The 18,304-nt window shown below is 47.5% G+C and overlaps 2 protein-coding genes across 2 annotated transcripts in view; both read left to right on the top strand.

The window, feature by feature from the left end:
• Nucleotides 1–313: 313 nt before the first annotated feature.
• Nucleotides 314–4,648, top strand: LOC124477104 (transcription factor E2F3-like). Its single transcript, XM_047034670.1, has 7 exons — nt 314–819; nt 1,832–1,973; nt 2,081–2,300; nt 2,477–2,635; nt 2,956–3,070; nt 3,244–3,382; nt 3,642–4,648. The coding sequence occupies exons 1-7, from the start codon at nt 550–552 to the stop codon at nt 3,929–3,931; spliced, it is 1,335 nt and encodes a 444-aa protein (XP_046890626.1). The 5' UTR covers nt 314–549; the 3' UTR covers nt 3,932–4,648.
• Nucleotides 4,649–5,480: 832 nt separating this feature from the next.
• The window catches only part of cdkal1 (CDK5 regulatory subunit associated protein 1-like 1), a 141,004-nt gene continuing 128,180 nt past the window's right edge, over nt 5,481–18,304 (top strand). The window contains exons 1-3 of the mRNA XM_047039871.1: nt 5,481–5,603; nt 6,221–6,381; nt 7,345–7,457. Coding sequence (XP_046895827.1) covers nt 6,224–6,381; nt 7,345–7,457 — 271 coding nt within the window. The 5' untranslated portion in view covers nt 5,481–5,603; nt 6,221–6,223. The remainder of the gene's footprint in view (nt 5,604–6,220; nt 6,382–7,344; nt 7,458–18,304) is intronic.

The following is an 18,304-nucleotide window of genomic DNA, read 5'->3' as shown; positions in this document are numbered from 1 at the left end:
AAGAAAGGTCACACCGGGTCCTTTTATTGTTGTCGGATGTTACAATGTTGGTTAGAGTACCACCTGGTGTACCTTTCCGGAATGGAAGTCTCTGCTAAAGGATGAGATGACGTTGTCGTACAGAGCTGACCAATGAACTAAAAGTGGAGTGAATCCTATATTCTCATTGGACAATGCAGTGTCAAACATAATCAAAGAGGGCGGAGTCACGCTTCAGTCCAGCCAACTGTATATATTATGCAAATATTGTTTGAAAATTTGCCGGGAAATCTGAGTTTCGCGGGAGGAGTACTTCGCGAGTAAACCGTATCCCTTCATTCATAGCCCGCTTCCTGAAGTCATTTCGAGGGACCAAGGCAGAAGATCTGTCTTAATATAATCCATTGCATCTGCCTACATGCACTCTCGTTACGTTATCTACCTTATACAAATCGACAATCAGGACTTTCATTTATTCATTGGTAGCAATATTTTTGAATTTGTTGCCCTGGATTAACTAATACGGAGCTTCAAACTACAGCGGGACAAAGGATACCCGTTTTCACAAAGATGAGGAAAGGGATCTCGACAGCCCGGGACAAAGTAGTTATAGCTGGGGTTGGGGGCTCAACATTGGACAAAAATGCAATATTGACTGCATTGTCCGACCGATTGACTACTAATTTTACCACTGCCACTTATATACAAATTATAACTCCGCCGACTTGTTTTACACAGACAACAAATGTCTGTATATCACAACCTCCCAGTGGTAATATTTATTCAACTCCGCATGGAACAAACGGTGTCGGACAGCGACCCACATTAGGACGTCCACGGGTAACCAGCTAATAATTACATTTTAATCCATGTATACCTAATCTCTAGACATCGCAGCTATAAAGACAGCTAGCTAATTTACTGTACTAGCCAGCATTTGCTACTCTTTAGACTAGCCCCATCATTGGCTAAGGAATTGTTTTTCAGGACTATTTACATGTTTCCTTAAATTGCTTGCTTTTTGGTTACCCATGTTTGTCAAGTGACATACAGGAAAACCAAATGTGAAAATACTTTCTGTGGATACCAAAAAACTGCAAAGTTGCTCGCTAGTTAGCTGGCTAGCAAGCAGCTAACCAACGTAGCCTTATTTCGTAGCCTAGCTTAGCTAGCCAGGTCGTTCTGACATTTGTTTTGGGGAACCTATTGAGCTGGCAAGCTAGGTAAAGTTAGCCAGCTAATCTCTTTGGTCAATTATAGAGCGTGCAGGCTTTCATTGACACTTGTACACCACACATTTTCGCAAACAGTTTGCTAATGCGATATTTGATTTAAAACAACATCAGATTGACAGTTTGTACAGCTAGCTGGATAGTTGCAGAAACACATTGGGGGTGAGGGCCTGTTCGTGTTTTGGACTCGATGGGGGAGGGGAATTTGTCGACATGACTGTTCATATTGCACTCGATAAAATTGGACCATGCAAACTGTCGAGAGAGCAGATAGATTGACCAAGTCAACTGTTCTAGGACAGTGGCATATTGTCATAACATTTTATAAATCCAGCAGTTTGTAGTTGGGTATCTACATACTAGAAATAATACTTGTTTTGCACAGTCAGCTGTCCCTCAATTTAGTATTTTCCATACATAAGTGTAACTATGCACACAATATGATTATATTGAGAGACATTTATAGTACACACCTTAATTCAGGTCTATATTGTCATTTGTTAGTATTACTATCTCATTTAATCACAGTAGGATACAGTACCTAAATGCCCCTGGCAAGCCCTAAAACAGTGATTTAAAACAAACAAAGTGCTCAGAACAAACATTTTCTCCCCTCATAGGTGAAAAGGAGATTGGCGTTGGATGAGTCTGACCAGACTTACCCCATTGAGGGAGCCAAGACCCCCAGAGGCCGAGGTGGGGGTCGAGGTGGAGGCCGAGCCAGACACGGAGCTGCCGTGCCAGAACTCAGGAGCCCCAAAAGTGAGATGGACTGTGGTTCTCATGTCCAAATCTCTACCCCCTCCGAATACACTGACAGTGGAAGTCTAACATTGATTACATTTTCTCCCATTAATCCGTCTGACCAGCTCCAAAGTCTCCTGCTGAGAAGACGCGCTATGACACCTCGCTGGGCCTGTTGACCAAGAAGTTTGTGGATCTTCTTGGCCAGTCGTCCGACGGAGTCTTGGACCTGAACCAGGCGGCTGAGATCCTCAACGTCCAGAAGAGGCGACTGTATGACATCACTAACGTGCTGGAGGGCATCCACCTTATCAAGAAGAAGTCCAAAAATAACATTCAGTGGATGTAAGTGCCTTGAAAACTGACCGTCACTACATGGAACAAGTTAACATGAAAGAATTGAGACAAACTGCATGACATTACTAGGGAAACATACATTCTCGCGTTTAATTAAGAGACTAAGTTCACAAGGTATCTCATCCCTTTCCTGTCTCCTTTCTGCCCTCTTTCTCCTCTGGTAGGGGTTGCAGTCTTTCCGAGAGTGGAGGAACTTTGAACCAGCGCCAGACGCTGACTGAGGAGTTGTCTGACCTGGGGTTGGAGGAGGGCAGGCTGGACCAGCTGATCCATGACTGCAGCCTGGATGTCAAACAGCTGACCGAAGCGACACACAACCAGAAATATCCTTTTGATGTACCTGACACATGCCCCTTACATTTCCCACTCTGTACGTCCCCCTGACTTTGTCCAGTTTTAGGCTACACACTACCTTCACATGCACAAACATAAAATGAATAAATGTACTGGAAACTTTGCACTCAATACCCACCTGCTGCATTTAGGGTCCTGGATCTAACGACATTTCAATGGGGATTCCCCCAATGGGAGTTCCTGGCCTCCAACTTGTCTTTACCCAGTCTGGGCCAATTGGCCTTTATTAAGCTACTTTCATAGCCTCTCGATAAGATGAAGCGTTGTTTCTTTAACCGACCCCGTCCACGTTTGCATACGTGACGTACCAGGACATCCGCCAGCTGGGTAATCTTGATGACCAGACGGTGATTGTGGTGAAGGCCCCTTCAGACACCAAGCTGGAAGTTCCTGACCCGGAGGAGGTGAGATCACCGCCACTACCTGTGTTAGCTAACCTCCACCTCCATTACAAACACCAGCCTGTCTGCTCACCCTCTATGTATGAGCTAAATACCACATTGATTACAAACCCAAGGTACACCTTTGTATAGATTTACCATATTTGGACCTGCTAATGGACCTTTCCCTCGTCTAGAGTCTGTCCGTCCATCTCACCAGCACTAAGGGGCCCATCGATGTGTTCCTGTGTCCTGATGAGAACACACCCAGCAGCCCGGTCAATCAAGCTGGACTCGACGGGAATGGCAACCCACCCTTCCTAAAAGTCTTGGAAGGTAAGCGCCGATCCTGATGGGTGTCTTGCCTTATTCGCTAGCAACACAACATTTTTGTGGTCAATAACCAACAGGTGTTTAAGAGCTTTATATGGCTGTGACTTGGTCTTATCGTCTACTCCAAAAGTCTCTGACTGTTGGATCTAGTGTGTTGAACAATAGGATGGGTTACTGGTTAAGCACAGTAGGTCGGTGTGGTAGTGATTGCGCCAGGTCGGTGGGTAGGTGAATGTTGCTCACGCAGAGTCTTGTCCCACAGAGTCGTCCGAGAACTCCTGCAAGAGTGGCAGCAGCGACGGCGTTGGCCGCAGCATCCCTGCCACCCCTGCGGTGTCTGTGACCAGCCTCTCCCCCATCACCTCCCCCTTCACCAGCCTGCTGCAGCAGACAGATGACCAGATGGCTCTGGGAGGGCCCTTCCTCAACCTGTCCCCCCCCCTGCTCAACGAGGACTACATGCTCAGTCTGGGGGAGGACGAGGGGATCAGCGACCTGTTCGACGCCTACGACTTTGACAAGCTTCCCCTGGAGGAATACCTGTGTAACTGAGGACGTGGAGACCATGGGAAGGAATGTACTAGAACTGAGGATGGACATGTGACCTGGAGAGTGGAGATGACGGGTGTGGTCTCCTCTTGTAGATTCTACTTAGCTGCCTTGAAGTGAAGGAGAGACTGGCCCTGCTGAGAGACACTAGCCTATTCTGATTGAGGCTAACCTTAAGAGAGACGGGTGGATAATTGAACATATTGTAGGCCAAATGAAAGGTAGTCTCTTCCCTCTCTCCTTGTGCTTGCCCCGCTGGTGTGACAATAGCCCAACGCCACTCACTGACCTGCCGTCAGAAATGGGAAACTGCCTTATCAAACCATGCCCTGAAAAACTCAACCAGTATTTGGTTTTTTTTTTGGACTGTGTGAAATCCTGTTGTGTGCATGATTCACTTTTCTGTGCAATAGAACCAATTGAAAAGTCCCAACAGTGCAAACCATCTAACATATTACACGGGCTCAAGAAGAACGTCACATTTCCCATCCAAACAAACCGACTTTGCCGGTCAAACATATAAATGTGCCTCTCTGCAGCTTGTAGGACAATTCTTTTGGCGGCTCACTTAGTAGCGATGTGCAGCAGTCTTGTGAGTAGGAGGACTGAACAGTTGTGTGAGCGTTCCTGTGTTAAACAAAGGGATCTCATAGAACAGTGCATCACTTGGTTTTGCACACAAGCTATGTGTTCATGGGTGTTATGTGTTGAAATGCATAACCTAATTACATGTCATTTCATGAATTGACAGGAAATGGTCTTAATGATGGGACAGAGTTATGTCTGAATGAGCAGTAGATCTATGCCTTGCCTGATGTTCAGTGTAAGGTGGGAGAGGTGGCGCGTACTACAGTATAAGCCATTAGTAAATAACGGTACAATGTTCAGATGTTGTCTTAGTGCACTCGGAATCACAGACTACCTCGGGCTTCTAATATTCAATGCTTGACGAGAAGGGGGGGGAGGGGGGGGGGGATTTCAGCTTCCTGTTTCCTTGCGGTTGTTTCCTGTTTGTTTCTCAACTGATCAAAAAAAGTGAGTTTAAGGATTTTTAGCATTTATTGTATGTAGAAATAAATGATCGGATTAGATGTATTTTGTATGTTTGAATGCTATACAGCATTTTAGGCATGTATGATGAATGAAACAATTTTATATAAATTATAAAAGTACCCAAGCATTTTCTCTTGTTAGATTTTGACATTGAAGACATGTTTTCTACTTTGTTTGAAATTCACCAAAAGCATAATAAAGCAATATTTTATAAAACAACACATTTTACTCTTTACTTTTTCTGTGCTTGGCTTGACTCATGGAGTACACACTTAAGACAGTAGTTTCCTATTCACATGTAGTTAACATTCTCCTTGTTTTCAAATTATAATTTTTTGACTATATGGCGACATGTTTTAGATGAGACAACATTAACATGTGTTATAATCATATGGAATAATCTTGATTTCTTAGCGGTTTGCCTTATATGACCTTTGAGTTTATCCTGTCGACGCAATTTGAATTTTGTCCCTCGTGTCACTCCGTTTTACTCAGAGTTCAGAGGTTTTTCAGCATGGCGGACTGTTAGTCAAAACAACAGTATCTAGCTGGCTTGAGAGGTAGAAAACGAAGTGTTTAACAACAAACGTCAGCGTTTACGAACAATTTGTCTACAAATAAGGTAAGCACTATTTACTATACCTGCAAGGAGTTTTAGAGCTTTGACCCACGTGGTATAACTCCACAATAGGCACACGTGGGGCAGCAGAGAGTGCAAGCTGACTTTAATTGATTGTCGTTATTACCTTCATTGGCAAAGTGTAAGTTTGATAGCTTTGCATCATGGCTAGTTATTTCTTCATGTTTTCTATCAAACGAATTCAAAAGTGTACAAATGTCCTCAACACAAACGTCTATGCCTTTTTTTTAAAAACACATCCGATTATACCACTTAGCTAGCGTAGCTAACTGACAATCTGCTACTTACTTAAAGATTAACGTTCCATGTATTGTGAATTAGATAGCTAAATTTCACTTCTAGCTAGATCATTAGTTATGTTACAGCAAGTGTGCGCGTGACAGAAGAGCGGCGGGAATGTGTTGTTTTTAGTTTGTAGAAATGACAATAAAAGTAAACATTGGCTAATATTACATATTTCAATAAGATAAACAGATAATTATGAACACAACGGTGAATATGTCGTTTGTGAGGACAACCACCTAACAAAGACGTGAAATAAATGTTTCTCATGAACCAAGACAGTAGAAACACAGATAATCTGTCTGCCTTCTCTCTAGAACATGCCGTCCGCCTGCGGCTCCCAGATCGACGACATCGAGGACATGGTGTCACTGGAGGACCTCACTCCTCAGGACCGTCAGTTCGCTAGGAAGAGTGTCATTCCCAGGGCCAGAAAGAGGAACCACCAAGACCCTGTAGAAGAGCTACAAGCAGACAGGTAGCTAGCCACTGACTGCCCCACCGTGCAAAAAGCACTAAGCATCAATAGCCTACTTATAGTAGTAACTGTTATGTAAAAACATCGTGTCATGGCTCAGATTTAGCAGATTCAGCAGAGAAACGGGAGCAAAAAAGCATATACAGTTTCGTGGCAATTTCCTCCAATGTGACAGAAGTAATTGTATAGTATTGCATCCATCCAGTGGACACTTGGAGAACTGCATTTGTCCAGATAATTGATGAAGTCATAGCTATAGAGGAAATGGGTTTTCTTCATATATGACATATAATAAGGCAATTGGCCTACGAGTACAGGTAAATGGAATTTTGAGTTTGAGTTTCTACAACTTTGAGTGTGAAAGCTTTGAAACTACTCTCCTAGACACAATTCTTTATTACCGACCCTGACAAGATTATTATTAGAAGGAGGAAAATGTATTAAGCTAGACACCATCATTGACAGCAGTGTTCAAATACACCCCTACTATATTCCATGCTCTAAGTTAACATACAACATTTTTATTTCCTACTTGAATCTGGGACCGACCATTACCTGAGGACAATAGCGTACATTTTCTTCATAGAAAGTGAAGGGGGACAGATCAGCAGTTTTTGAATAAGTGGGTGGGAAAATTCACCCTTTTATGCCACCTACGCCCCTGACTGGAATTGTCAGCCTGATGAACTGTAAATGTGTTTGAGCTAGTGCTGTGTGTTTGTGTATGAACTAATAATGTGTGGCAGACGGCTGAGCGGTCAGGGAGTTTGGCTATTAATCAGAAGGTTGTTGGTTCGATTCCCGGCCGTGCCAAATGACATTGTGTCCTTGGGAAAGGAACTTCACCCTTCTTCCCTGTATTTACTCAAGTCACTCTAGATAAGAGCGTCTGCTAAATGAATACATGTAAATGTAATGTGTGTGGTGATGTGGTTGGTCTAACGCTGGTCCTGTCTGCTGTAGTGTGATCCCTGGCACTCAGAAAATCTGGATGAGGACCTGGGGCTGCTCTCATAACAACTCAGACGGAGAGTACATGGCAGGGCAGCTGGCCGCCAGCGGATACAAAATCACAGGTAAGACGCTGCTCTGCTAGCGCTACGGCTATGGGATGTCTGGATGAGGTGCATTTGATTTAGGATGCCTGGTGCAGCTGAGCTGTCAGTTGGGGTGGGGAGGGGGAGGGGGGTGTTCGAGTAAATGGCAGCTGTAATGGTTATGCAGGGCGGAATGACATGCTGTGTGAATTCAAGTTACCCATCGTGGTCATGGAGTCCGTGGTGTGGATGTGGCCATGGGGCTTTCTCAGAGTTATTATTAGACTTTCTCAGAGTTATTATTAGACTTTGAGAATGGCGTTGCATGTTGCTATCTCCTTTAATGGTGGGAAGAGGTTTAGACCCATTCCACCACAAGGGGGCAGTCTTGCCTTATTTAATACCCAGTGTTAGCAGTAGGCTGTGTGGACTGTTGACCTTTCCTCTCCTCGTTTAACAATGCTATTTGAATGTTGGCCATCATGTGACTCAGAAGCCTGTTAGGTGAGGGAAGGTGTATGCGGGAGAGTGTGTGTGTGTTTCTGTGCATGTCAAGAACCGAAGACGAAGACTGTGCATTTGCAAATGTATTTGGGGTTTTATCAGAAGAGTGGCTGCTGCAGGCTTATCTTAGTGCATGAAACGATTGTGCGTGTGTGTGTGTGTGTGTGGAGAGAGTGTGTTGGCTGCGCTGTGCATATTAACCCCCAGGCATAACTCCTACTGAGGTAGGGGGGGATTTCCACACAGCTGCAAAGGGACATTAATCACATACTTCAAACATGCACATTTCCCTCTCTCCTCCCCTCACACTCTCACTCCCCCACCCTCACCCCATGTGAAGCCGTTCTGTGAAATGTGCTCTAATTGTCCTGGTCTTGGTGATGTGGAACCTTCCATTAGAGACAGAGACAGGTGCAGGTGCCTGACTGGACTTGTGCACACAAACGCACACAGACGCTCAGATACACACATGCAACCGGCTTACGTATGGATGATCGTTTCTTTCGTTTTTTCACACAAACACACACACACTCACACAAACCCGTACACACACACACGCACGTTGTGTTGAGTGACCTCATGATTCCCCTGTTGTTCGGTAGGAAAGTCCCGCCTCTGGCCTAATTAGTCTCCACTGACTCTAATTGTCTCATTAAGTATGTATAACCTTATGTGTGAGACATTAAAGAAAAAGCAGAGCATAATTATCCCACGTCAAATATATGTATATATTTTTTTTAATCCATATGATTACAGCACGGCATTCAGTTTATGAATATTATCACACACCTCCCCTCAACCCACACACACACATTTCTCTCTTCTACCTCAGCCTGAGTTAGGAGGACGTCATTACCCTATTCTTATTATCATTGTTGGTCGTGTGTGTGTGTGTGTGTGTGTGTGCATGTTATGGTGGTTAGTGCACTGTTTACACCGCTGTTGCCTAGGTTTTGTGTTTTGGAGCAGAGTGTAATTTGAGTGAGTGTCTGTCTGACTGAAACCAAGTCTCCCTCAGACTAGAACCTCGTTTTCATAGGCAAGGTTTGGGCTCTCAGGTTAAACAACATGCCCATGCTAAGGTTACACACACACGTACGCACACACGCACACACACTACACACAACTCCTGTTTTCAGTGTGACCAGGTGAACCATACCCTCACAAGGCTATGTGGTGTATGTCTTGTCTCGCTCTCTCTCCCTCCCTCCCTCTTCCTCCCTTGCTCGCCCTCTCTCCCTTTCCTGGCATTCCCCCCCTCCCTTCTGTGTGATCATGTTGTTGTCACCATGGCCAATGGTAGGTAACGGGGTGTGACATTGCTACTTTTCCCCCTCTCTCTCCATGTATCCCTCTCCCCCCTTACCTCACCACCCTTGCACATTGAAACAGCCCCCCCAACACCACCACCACCTCTGCACATAGCTCTCCCTCTCTCTCAACCCTTCCAGCTTCAACCCGACTCACACACTTCACCAGCTTCATCAAAGGATGAAAGGGAGTGGGGGGGTTACAGGGGTGGTCAGCCTCTCGTTTTGATGGACAGATCAAGGGTGGGTGTGGGGGGGGAAGGGGGACGGGGGGTATGATGTGGGATGTGGGGGCTGGTCTGGCCTGGTGGCAATGAGTTTCTGAGATTGAGGGAAGGTGAGACTGTCACGGTCAAATCAAGGGAGATTACAGCAGAGAATGGCCCAGAATGGCTTGTAGCCGGCCATCTCTTCTCCTAGCTAGGTCCAGGGGCTTAGCTTACTTCAGAGTGGGGGATAAAGCCTGCTGAACCCTGGCAATCCAAGCCTAACACACTTGTGGAGAGCATAGGTTAGGTTAGGATAGGTTGTGCTAGGATAGGATAGGGTTAGGTTAAACAAGGTTTGGTTAGGCAGGGTTAGGCATCAGAAATCTGCCAGCCAACTGACCGTCTGCTATTTAGCTTTAGATGTTTGTCCATGTGGTGATGAGCAGGAGGAAAAACATCATAATGGACTCTTGTGGGAGTCATTTAGACAATGGTGTTTGGTTTGGCGTGTTGTGTGAACGTCAGTGTGCTTGTGTATGGTTGTGATAAAAAAGTTACTGGTCATGGAATGAATCCAGTATTGTCTGTATTCTATGATCTCATACCTGGTCCACTGCGGAGTGCAGTTCCTGTACCGCCCAGTAGGTGGTGGTGTTATCCCACAGATCCACACTCTTTGTTCTGTTTCTGGTCCTCCAGCACAACATTTGCAGGGCTGATGATTTTAACTGCTCCCCAAGAAAGCATGATGTCATACTAGATTTGTGGGAAGGCTTGTTTACAAAAGAGACTGCGTTTCCAAATGGGGGTTTATAATGTATTCTTTTATTTACACTTGTCTTATGACTACAATACATGCAGTAGTTTGTGTGGGCATGCTGTGTTTTTCTAGTGAACCAAACAAAGGATTCCGATGAAGCTTGAAAAAACCCTACAAATCTCATCCTCTCAGCATCCGTACCACACTAGAACCATACAGTTAAAACTGCTTCCTCCACGAAACTGTTGAATGAACACATTACCTGTTGTGACTGCCCTTAAATCCCTACTCCCCTGCCACAGTCTTCTTCACGCCTTTTATGGCCGTCTGCCCATAGGGGGCACTGTTGTCCTTCCTCAGCACTCGCTTGGCTTGGCAGTTGGTGGTGTTTGGCCCGGCTGCAGACTTCATAGAGTGGAAATGGGAGCTATTACTGCCTCCCAGTTGAAGCAGCACAATGCTGTTAGGATTTCCATAACGGTTAGGCAGAGATTAGAGCTGGTAAACAGGGAGCTGTCACACACCCCGCCCGCCCTCGTGGAGGTTGTTGAAGGATGTGGAGAGAGAGAGAGAGACGCTGAGGTCCTGTGTTTCTGTCACTAATCACTGCTTATCAGGTACACAGGTTGTCTCCTGGTTTACCGGCTCCGACTGCTGTGTGTTGCAGCCAGTTTGAGGCCGGGCTGCGAATCACATGGACGAGTCTCACGAGTCGAATGAAACGAGAGATAAACCATTGTTTTTTTGGGCGGTTGTTGTTTTTCTTCATAACCGTGGTTATGTGACAAGTGTGATTCATCTGGCTCTGGATTGTGTATTGCGAGCACACAGACTGAGTGTGTGTGTGTGTGTGTTTGGTAACAGAGGTAGTAGTATTTTCATTGTGTCAAATACACCTTGCATACACAACACACTCATTCATAAAACACAGCCCTTGGCTCTGCCCAGAGTGGCTGAATGGTGGCTACGCAAAATTACGCGCGTTGGTGCCGCAGCCAATGAGGACTGAGCCTGCTCCAATCCCTGCCCCGCCCACTGGAGAGCAGGGCGATGCGTCTGCAAGCGCCGCTGGTTTGTGTGTGTTCAGCGCTAGCAGCCGACACATACTGATGCTATATCTATTTCTGCGTGTGTGTGGACATGCAAGTGTTGATGTTTCCAGCTCCATAGTCCTACTTGCTCTGTCGATAGTAAGGGCAGAGAGAGAGAGAGAGAGAGAGAGAGAGAGAGAGAGAGGGGGGGACAGAATGGAGAGCGTGGGGATGGAGCGTTACGGGGAGAGTTGAAGCAGAGAGAGCGAGAGAGCGAGAGAGCGAGACATGTCAGCCAGGAGTGTAGGACTAGGACCTACAGTAGTGGAAGACTTGACACTTGGACACACACACACACACACACACGGGCATCTCAGTATGGAGGTAGGGCAGGGGACAGAGGTCTCAACGTTGTCTAGCACATACCCCACATTCGGAGTAAATAGGATCACAGAGAAAATTGAGGGTTTGAGGTCTGTTTTCATACTTCCATTGAATCTTTTTTCTCCTTAACATTCTGCATTGAAGCTATGGTAGGGCTGAATGAGGGCTGACTGTCTGACTGTCGGACTGGCTGACTGGCTAGGAAGTAACAGTTGCAATAGACGTAACAATCAAATAATTGTCCGTTCATCAATCCAAAGGACGCTGAATGAAGAATGTCCTTGTGTTCTCGAGAATAACTTTCAACATGTGAATAGTCTTGCAAGATTGCAAGGGGCGAAGAATGCAAAGCAGTGACTTCTGGGAAATCATATGTGTACCCGCTGACCAAGTCAACCCATGCATCCTTGATTAAAAAGGGTGCATCGAGAACACATCCAGGCATTTTTGGCGTTCTTGGTCAATTGTGTTCTTCGTATTGGAGCAGTACTGGGCCTTGAAAGATGTCTTCAAACAAGCTCACGAGAGAAAAACTTAGATCGATAAACAGCCATTGGCTGTACCCTGTCTTTCTCAACCTCTCTCTCTCTCTCTCTCTCTCTCTCTCTCTCTCTCTCTCTCTCTCTCTCTCTGTCTCTCTCTCTCTCTCGGCCTGTCTCCCTCCTGCTTACAGCTTATTCTCTCTGTACCCTTTCACTGGTGGCAACATGGTTCAATATGGACACCTATGTTCTCCTCCAGTCACAATTCCCTGTCCTTCATCGCAGATGCTAACCAGCCAGAGTCCCGGAGGTCGGCATGTTTAGAAGCCAACCCAACGTCTCCACAAGGCCTTCGGCAACAACAAACAGCGACCCAATAACTACAGTTTCAATCAGCCTTTTCAATCCCTCCTGCTACTTTTTCTGTCCCCCCTTTTTCTTTTCTTATTGTCCGGGAGAACAAAAGTCATATGAATGTCGCTGGCAGCCGAGCGCGGGAAGCAGTCGTTCACAAGAGCACTTAGCACGGCGGCCTTGCTGGGAGGACCAGGGAGGGAAGGGGAGTCATTCATGAAGAGATACGACAGGACCAAGTTCTGAACTCTATCATTGTAATTATGCTGCTCTCTGCACCAGAGACCACTATCGGCCTAGAGAGGCGGAAATAATAGTTCTTAGGTTTAAGTTCATCTGAGTTTGTGTGGAGAGAGAGTACACAAATCAAAGCATGATAGAGGGCATTACAGGGTAGAAGAGCGTTGTTTTTTTTTCTCCCAAGGCTGCTTTCGATGGCACTTATTTTTTGAAAACATTTTTTTCGTTTTCTGTTTGCGGCATGTGGCGTCTTGTTTTGGAAGATAACCCCCCTGAGAGTGAAGCCATCAGTGTTTAATGAGAGCTGTGGCACATTCCTCAGACCACCTGCTGGAGAGCTGGAGAGAGGGAGCGAGGGATGACCCAGGAGGACAACAGGCTACTTACGGATTAGTTCTGCATGTCTAGGCTCTCGTCCTTCCACATGCAACCCTGTATCGTCCACGAAGCGGCTGATGAAGTTTTGAGTATAATGTCATGAGTTTTTACTTTTATTTTATTTCAGACACACGCACACACACAAACATACACACACACACACACACACATGGAAGGAAGGGGGGCCAGAAGGAAGAGGAAAGTCAGCTTGTTGACCTTCGACCTCTCTGTGTTGATGCCTCCTGTCATTTTGACTCCAGCTGTCGTTAGCGCCCACAGCAACACATACACGCGCATACACACACACACACAGAAACGTATAGGCCTTATATAAGGGGCTGGTTGGTTCATCAGATATGTAGGCAAAAATATTTTTGTTTATAGTTCAAAGTAGGATAGTGGACTGGGAGTGGAGCAAGGACTCAAGGAGATGGTGGCAGATTAAGATAGAGAAAGGAGAAGAGAAGAGAGGGGGTAGAGAGAGGAGAGGAGAAGAGAGGGGTTAGAGAGAGGAGAGGAGAGGGGTTAGAGAGAGGAGAGGAGAGGGGGTAGAGAGAGGAGAGGAGAGGAGAGGGGGTAGAGAGAGGAGAGGAGAGGGGTTAGAGAGAGGAGAGGAGAGGGGGTAGAGAGAGGAGAGGAGAGGGGTTAGAGAGAGGAGAGGAGAGGGGGTAGAGAGAGGAGAGGAGGGGGGTTAGAGAGAGGATAGGAGAGGGGGTATAGAGAGGAGAGGAGAGGGGTTAGAGGGAGGAGAGGAGCAGAGAGGGGATAGAGAGAGGAGAGGAGAGGGGGTAGAGAGAGGAGAGGGAGAGGAGAGGAGAGGAGAGGAGAGGAGAGGAGAGGAGAGGAGAGGGGTTAGAGAGAGGAGAGGAGAGGGGGGTAGAGGGAGGAGAGGAGAGGGGGTAGAGGGAGGAGAGGAGCAGAGAGGGGATAGAGAGAGGAGGGGATAAAGAGAGGAGAGAAGAAGAGGGGGGATAGAGAGAGGAGTGGAGCAGAGAGGGGGTAGAGAGAGGAGGGGATAGAGAGAGGAGAGGAGAAGAGAGGGGGTAGAGAGAGGAGAGGAGCAGAGAGGGGGTAGAGAGAGGAGAGGAGCAAAGAGGGGGTAGAGAGAGGAGGGGATAGAGAGAGTGGAGGAGAAGAGAGGGGGTAGAGAGAGGAGAGGAGAAGAGGGGGTAGAGAGAGGAGAATAGAGGGGATAGAGAGAGGAGAGGAGCAGAGAGGGGGTAGAGAGAGGAGAGGAGACGGGGTGAATTAGGGGGGGTGAGGCTCCCTGCTGAGCCTGTCTCTCCACACGGGGACTTGAGAGCCCTTCAGCCATCAGTGTGTTGGTGCGTGCAGTCCTACCTGCCTGCCCCTCCCAGGTCTGCCCCCCCCCCCCAGGCCTGTCCCCTAGCCCAACCCTGCCTGGTGATGGGGCTCCAGACAGCCCCGTTGGGGGCAGACAGTCCCAGCAGGTAGCCCCATATCTGGCCACTCTCTCTGGGTCAAAAAGCAAACCCACCCCCCTTCACCACCCCCTACTCTGGACTCACTGTGTTTATCACTGTGTGTCTGTGTGTGTATCTCTATCTGTCTCTCTCTCTCTCTCTCTCTCTCTCTTTCTGTGCACCCCTTTCCCACCTTCCCTCCCTCATCCCCCTTTCCCTCTATTTTGAGGTGAGGAAGTTATGACAGGAGCTGATTGTCTGGTTGCAGTTTAGATTCCTATTAGTGATATTTGCTGGAATTGTTCTTGTCCCTATTTCCATATAAAGAGCAGTGCAAACCTTTTATCTGGGAGAGTAAATGAGTTCAGAACATCTGTTAACAGTGATGGACCTCATGGTGCTGTTGTTACCCAATCACCTCAATGTAATGCTATTTTATCTGTGTGTGTGTGTGTATTTACCCTTCCCTTACATTATTCCATCAGGTCTGATAAGGGATCAGGCAGTTTTCAGCTCTGTGATAAGCAGTTCTGCTCTAGTTTGCTTGACAGCATTTCTGAAAAAACATACCCTACCCCTCTGAACTGACTTCCCAGTACCCTGCCTTTCGGTATGACTGTGTGTGCGCGCGTGCGTTGGTTTGCGTGTGTGTGTCCGCGCTTCAGTATGTGTGTGTGTGTGTGTGTGTGTGAGAGAGCGTTAGAATGTGGTTCTAATGAAGGTTGTGCGGTACAGAAAGGGGATTAGACCCCATGGCGTCCTCCAGGCATGTAATATGAGGAGGCACTGCCAGCTGGTCCAGGTGGTCCCTAAGCCTGTCATGGGTTCAGCGGTGGTCAGCACCGTGCTGAACGTGTGCTTCAGCTTAGCGCTCCAGTCAGGCTGGGCAGGCTGGACCCTCGTAACCCCCCCTCCCCCCTCCCTCTTCTCCAGTCAGAATGTAAAACCCACCAAGTCTCACTAGATGCACTTCAACACCTTCACACACACACCTTCCCAGCCTGCTAAAGAGCACAGGGGTTTGATGGATACAGATACATACACACACACTGCATGTGCATACAAACACTTACCCCCTGTGGTTTCATCTGAGGAGTGTGATTGCGGTCTGGATTATATAGGATGTGTTTATGTCTGTGGTCGTGTGTCTGTGGTTTTGTCTCTGGTTCACCGTTACGTTAGTGTCTCTCCTCTGCTTACGAGGAGAGACTCTGACCTGTTTAGACACCAGCACACCGGCGGGGGGGGCTACTTTGTGCGATAGACTAATGAGTTCTGCAGAGAAGGGACACTGGAGTTGGTCATGGTTTGGAATGGAAGGGAGAAAAAGGCGGATATCGCTATAAAAAAAAATAGATATCTATGTTTATTTTCATTTTTTTTACGTAGTTAAGGCGGCAGGCGTGTGTTGCTTTGGCGTCCGCCTTAACTGAAAAGTGCTGTGGGAAACCCTGTTCTCGGGATGGTAGTGTGTGTGTGTGTGTTCACATCTCCTGTCTGTCTGCTGAGGCAGGCCCCTGGTTGGCTGAGGGACCGCCTCTATCAGGAAGTTAAGCTCTGCGTGGATATTTGCATATCATTTGCATACACCTCCCCCCCACCTTCCCCAAAGGCAGTTTGGAATGCCAAGAGCTAATGTTAACTAGTTTTTCAGTTAGCCATTTCTTATATGTGTGTGTGTGTGTGTGTGTGTGCAGTATTTGCATCTCATTTGCATGGGCCCCCACTTGACTGGGAATTGGAGGTTAGATGACCTAAATAGTTTTAATTCCTCAGTCAACTGAGAAAGCGCCAAGGCCATCATTGTTATGAATCAAATTAGGACCCTTAAACACAACTGTGATACACTAGTGTGTCTGGGGGGGGGTCTCCTAATGAAAGCAGGTGTAGTGTGAGTATAGTTGTGTGTGTGTGTGTGTGAGGGAGAGAGTAGGAGAGAATAGCTGGGCTTGCAGTTAACGCTGGTTATTAATCTCAGCCTTAAGAAGGTGTCAGGTAGCGACACCAGGAGACACTGGTAACACACATGCACCCCACACCTCCTGCTTCTGACTGTCAGGTCAGATAGGAGCCTGATGATCTGGTTAGCTTGTCACTGGGAGACCCAGGGAGGAGGGGACGACGACATGTTGGCACCCCAGCAAACAAAGCAGGAGACAAGTGCCCTCCCCAACCTCCCTTTTTCTCTCACTCTCTATCTCTCTCTCCCTCCCTGCCATCCCTCCTTTCATCCCTCCATCCCTGACTCGGGGAGTGGTGAAAGTTGAAACATCTGGAATGTTACACAGCTCATTTATTAACTGGGAACATGGAAAGGAGATGCAAATTAAGTACCTGTGTGTGTGAGAGAGGGGAGGGGAAGAAAGCACAGAGAGGGTGTAAGGTTGTTGGGTGTTCTGTTCTGTGGTTGAACAGCTGTGTCTTTAGTTGGGCCATCTGACTTCCCCCCCATTCAAAAGAAAGCTTGGCCTTGTATTTCACAGCATTATACACTGCTGAGCTAACACACACACACACAGTGCTAGCCAGCTCCCCTCTATGAAAGATGAGCCTACGATGGGTTTATCACCTGGAGGATTTGTTATTCATTCGATTTCGCTACGGCAACAATCTCCCTGCAGACATTCAAATAGCCTGTACCTTATTGTCACCATAACGACTGAGGGCATGGAGGGGGGGGGGTCCAATTCCTCGAGGGCCTAGTTACCCATCTCTCTTTCACACAGGTGTGGGACTGGGAGCTCATATACCTATTCAACCTTTGTCTTGCCCAGATGTTGCAGCCGGTCCATTTTTCGATTGGACGGTGTGTGATTCACAGCCACCTATCAGTCATCAAATCCAAGGCGCCCGTGGTGATATAGCAGCGAGCTGTCAGCTGACAGACCGCACAGGATGGCCTGTATTTATAGACTCCTTTGACGGCAGGAAAGGTTAACAGCGGTAATGGAAGTGTCTGTTGAGCAGATTACCTGACCACACTATCGCAATGATTAGAGGCAGAGACAAAGGTTGGTGATGCGGCCAATCATGTAGCGGTAAAGCTGAGAGTGGGCGTGGCTTCTCCAGGCATGACCCGTCCCCCTTCGCAGAGGCCAGCAGGTGATGTATGTGAAGACTCGGCTCTCCTGCTAACCTGCCTACCTAACTCTCATCCCCACCCCCCAAAAAAAACACCCGTCCAACAACAGCAAACACAATCATATTCTGTAATGGCTTTCAAATGAAGTGTAAATATTTGCATGCCGCGGAAGGCGTTACTGTGTTTGCCGGACAGTGTAGTGGAGCGGGGAGACTGGGGGGCGGGGGGGAAAAGGATCTCAGCTTCACATCTCCTCAGCTTGACATCTCCTCAGCCTCACATCTCCTCAGCCTCACGCCTCCTCAGCCTCACGCCTCCTCAGCCTCACGTCTCCTCAGCCTCACGTCTCCTCAGCCTCACGTCTCCTCAGCCTCACGCCTCCTCAGCCTCACGCCTCCTCAGCCTCAGCCTCCTCAGCCTCACATCTCCTCAGCCTCACGTCTCCTCAGCCTCACGCCTCCTCAGCCTCACGCCTCCTCATCCTCACATCTCCTCAGCCTCACGTCTCCTCAGCTTCACGCCTCCTCAGCCTCACGCCTCCTCAACCTCACGTCTCCTCAGCCTCACGTCTCCTCAGCCTCACGTCTCCTCAGCCTCACGCCTCCTCAGCCTCACATCTCCTCAGCCTCACGTTTCCTCAGCCTCACGTTTCCTCAGCTTCACGCCTCCGCAGCCTCACGTCTCCTCAGCCTCACGTCTCCTAAGCCTCACGTCTCCTCAGCCTCACG

The sequence above is a fragment of the Hypomesus transpacificus genome, chromosome 2 (assembly GCF_021917145.1).
Source record: "Hypomesus transpacificus isolate Combined female chromosome 2, fHypTra1, whole genome shotgun sequence".
In the NCBI taxonomy this organism is placed as follows: Eukaryota; Metazoa; Chordata; class Actinopteri; order Osmeriformes; family Osmeridae; genus Hypomesus; species Hypomesus transpacificus.
Note: the sequence above shows the minus strand (reverse complement) of the source record. Positions and strands in the feature narration are given on the sequence as shown.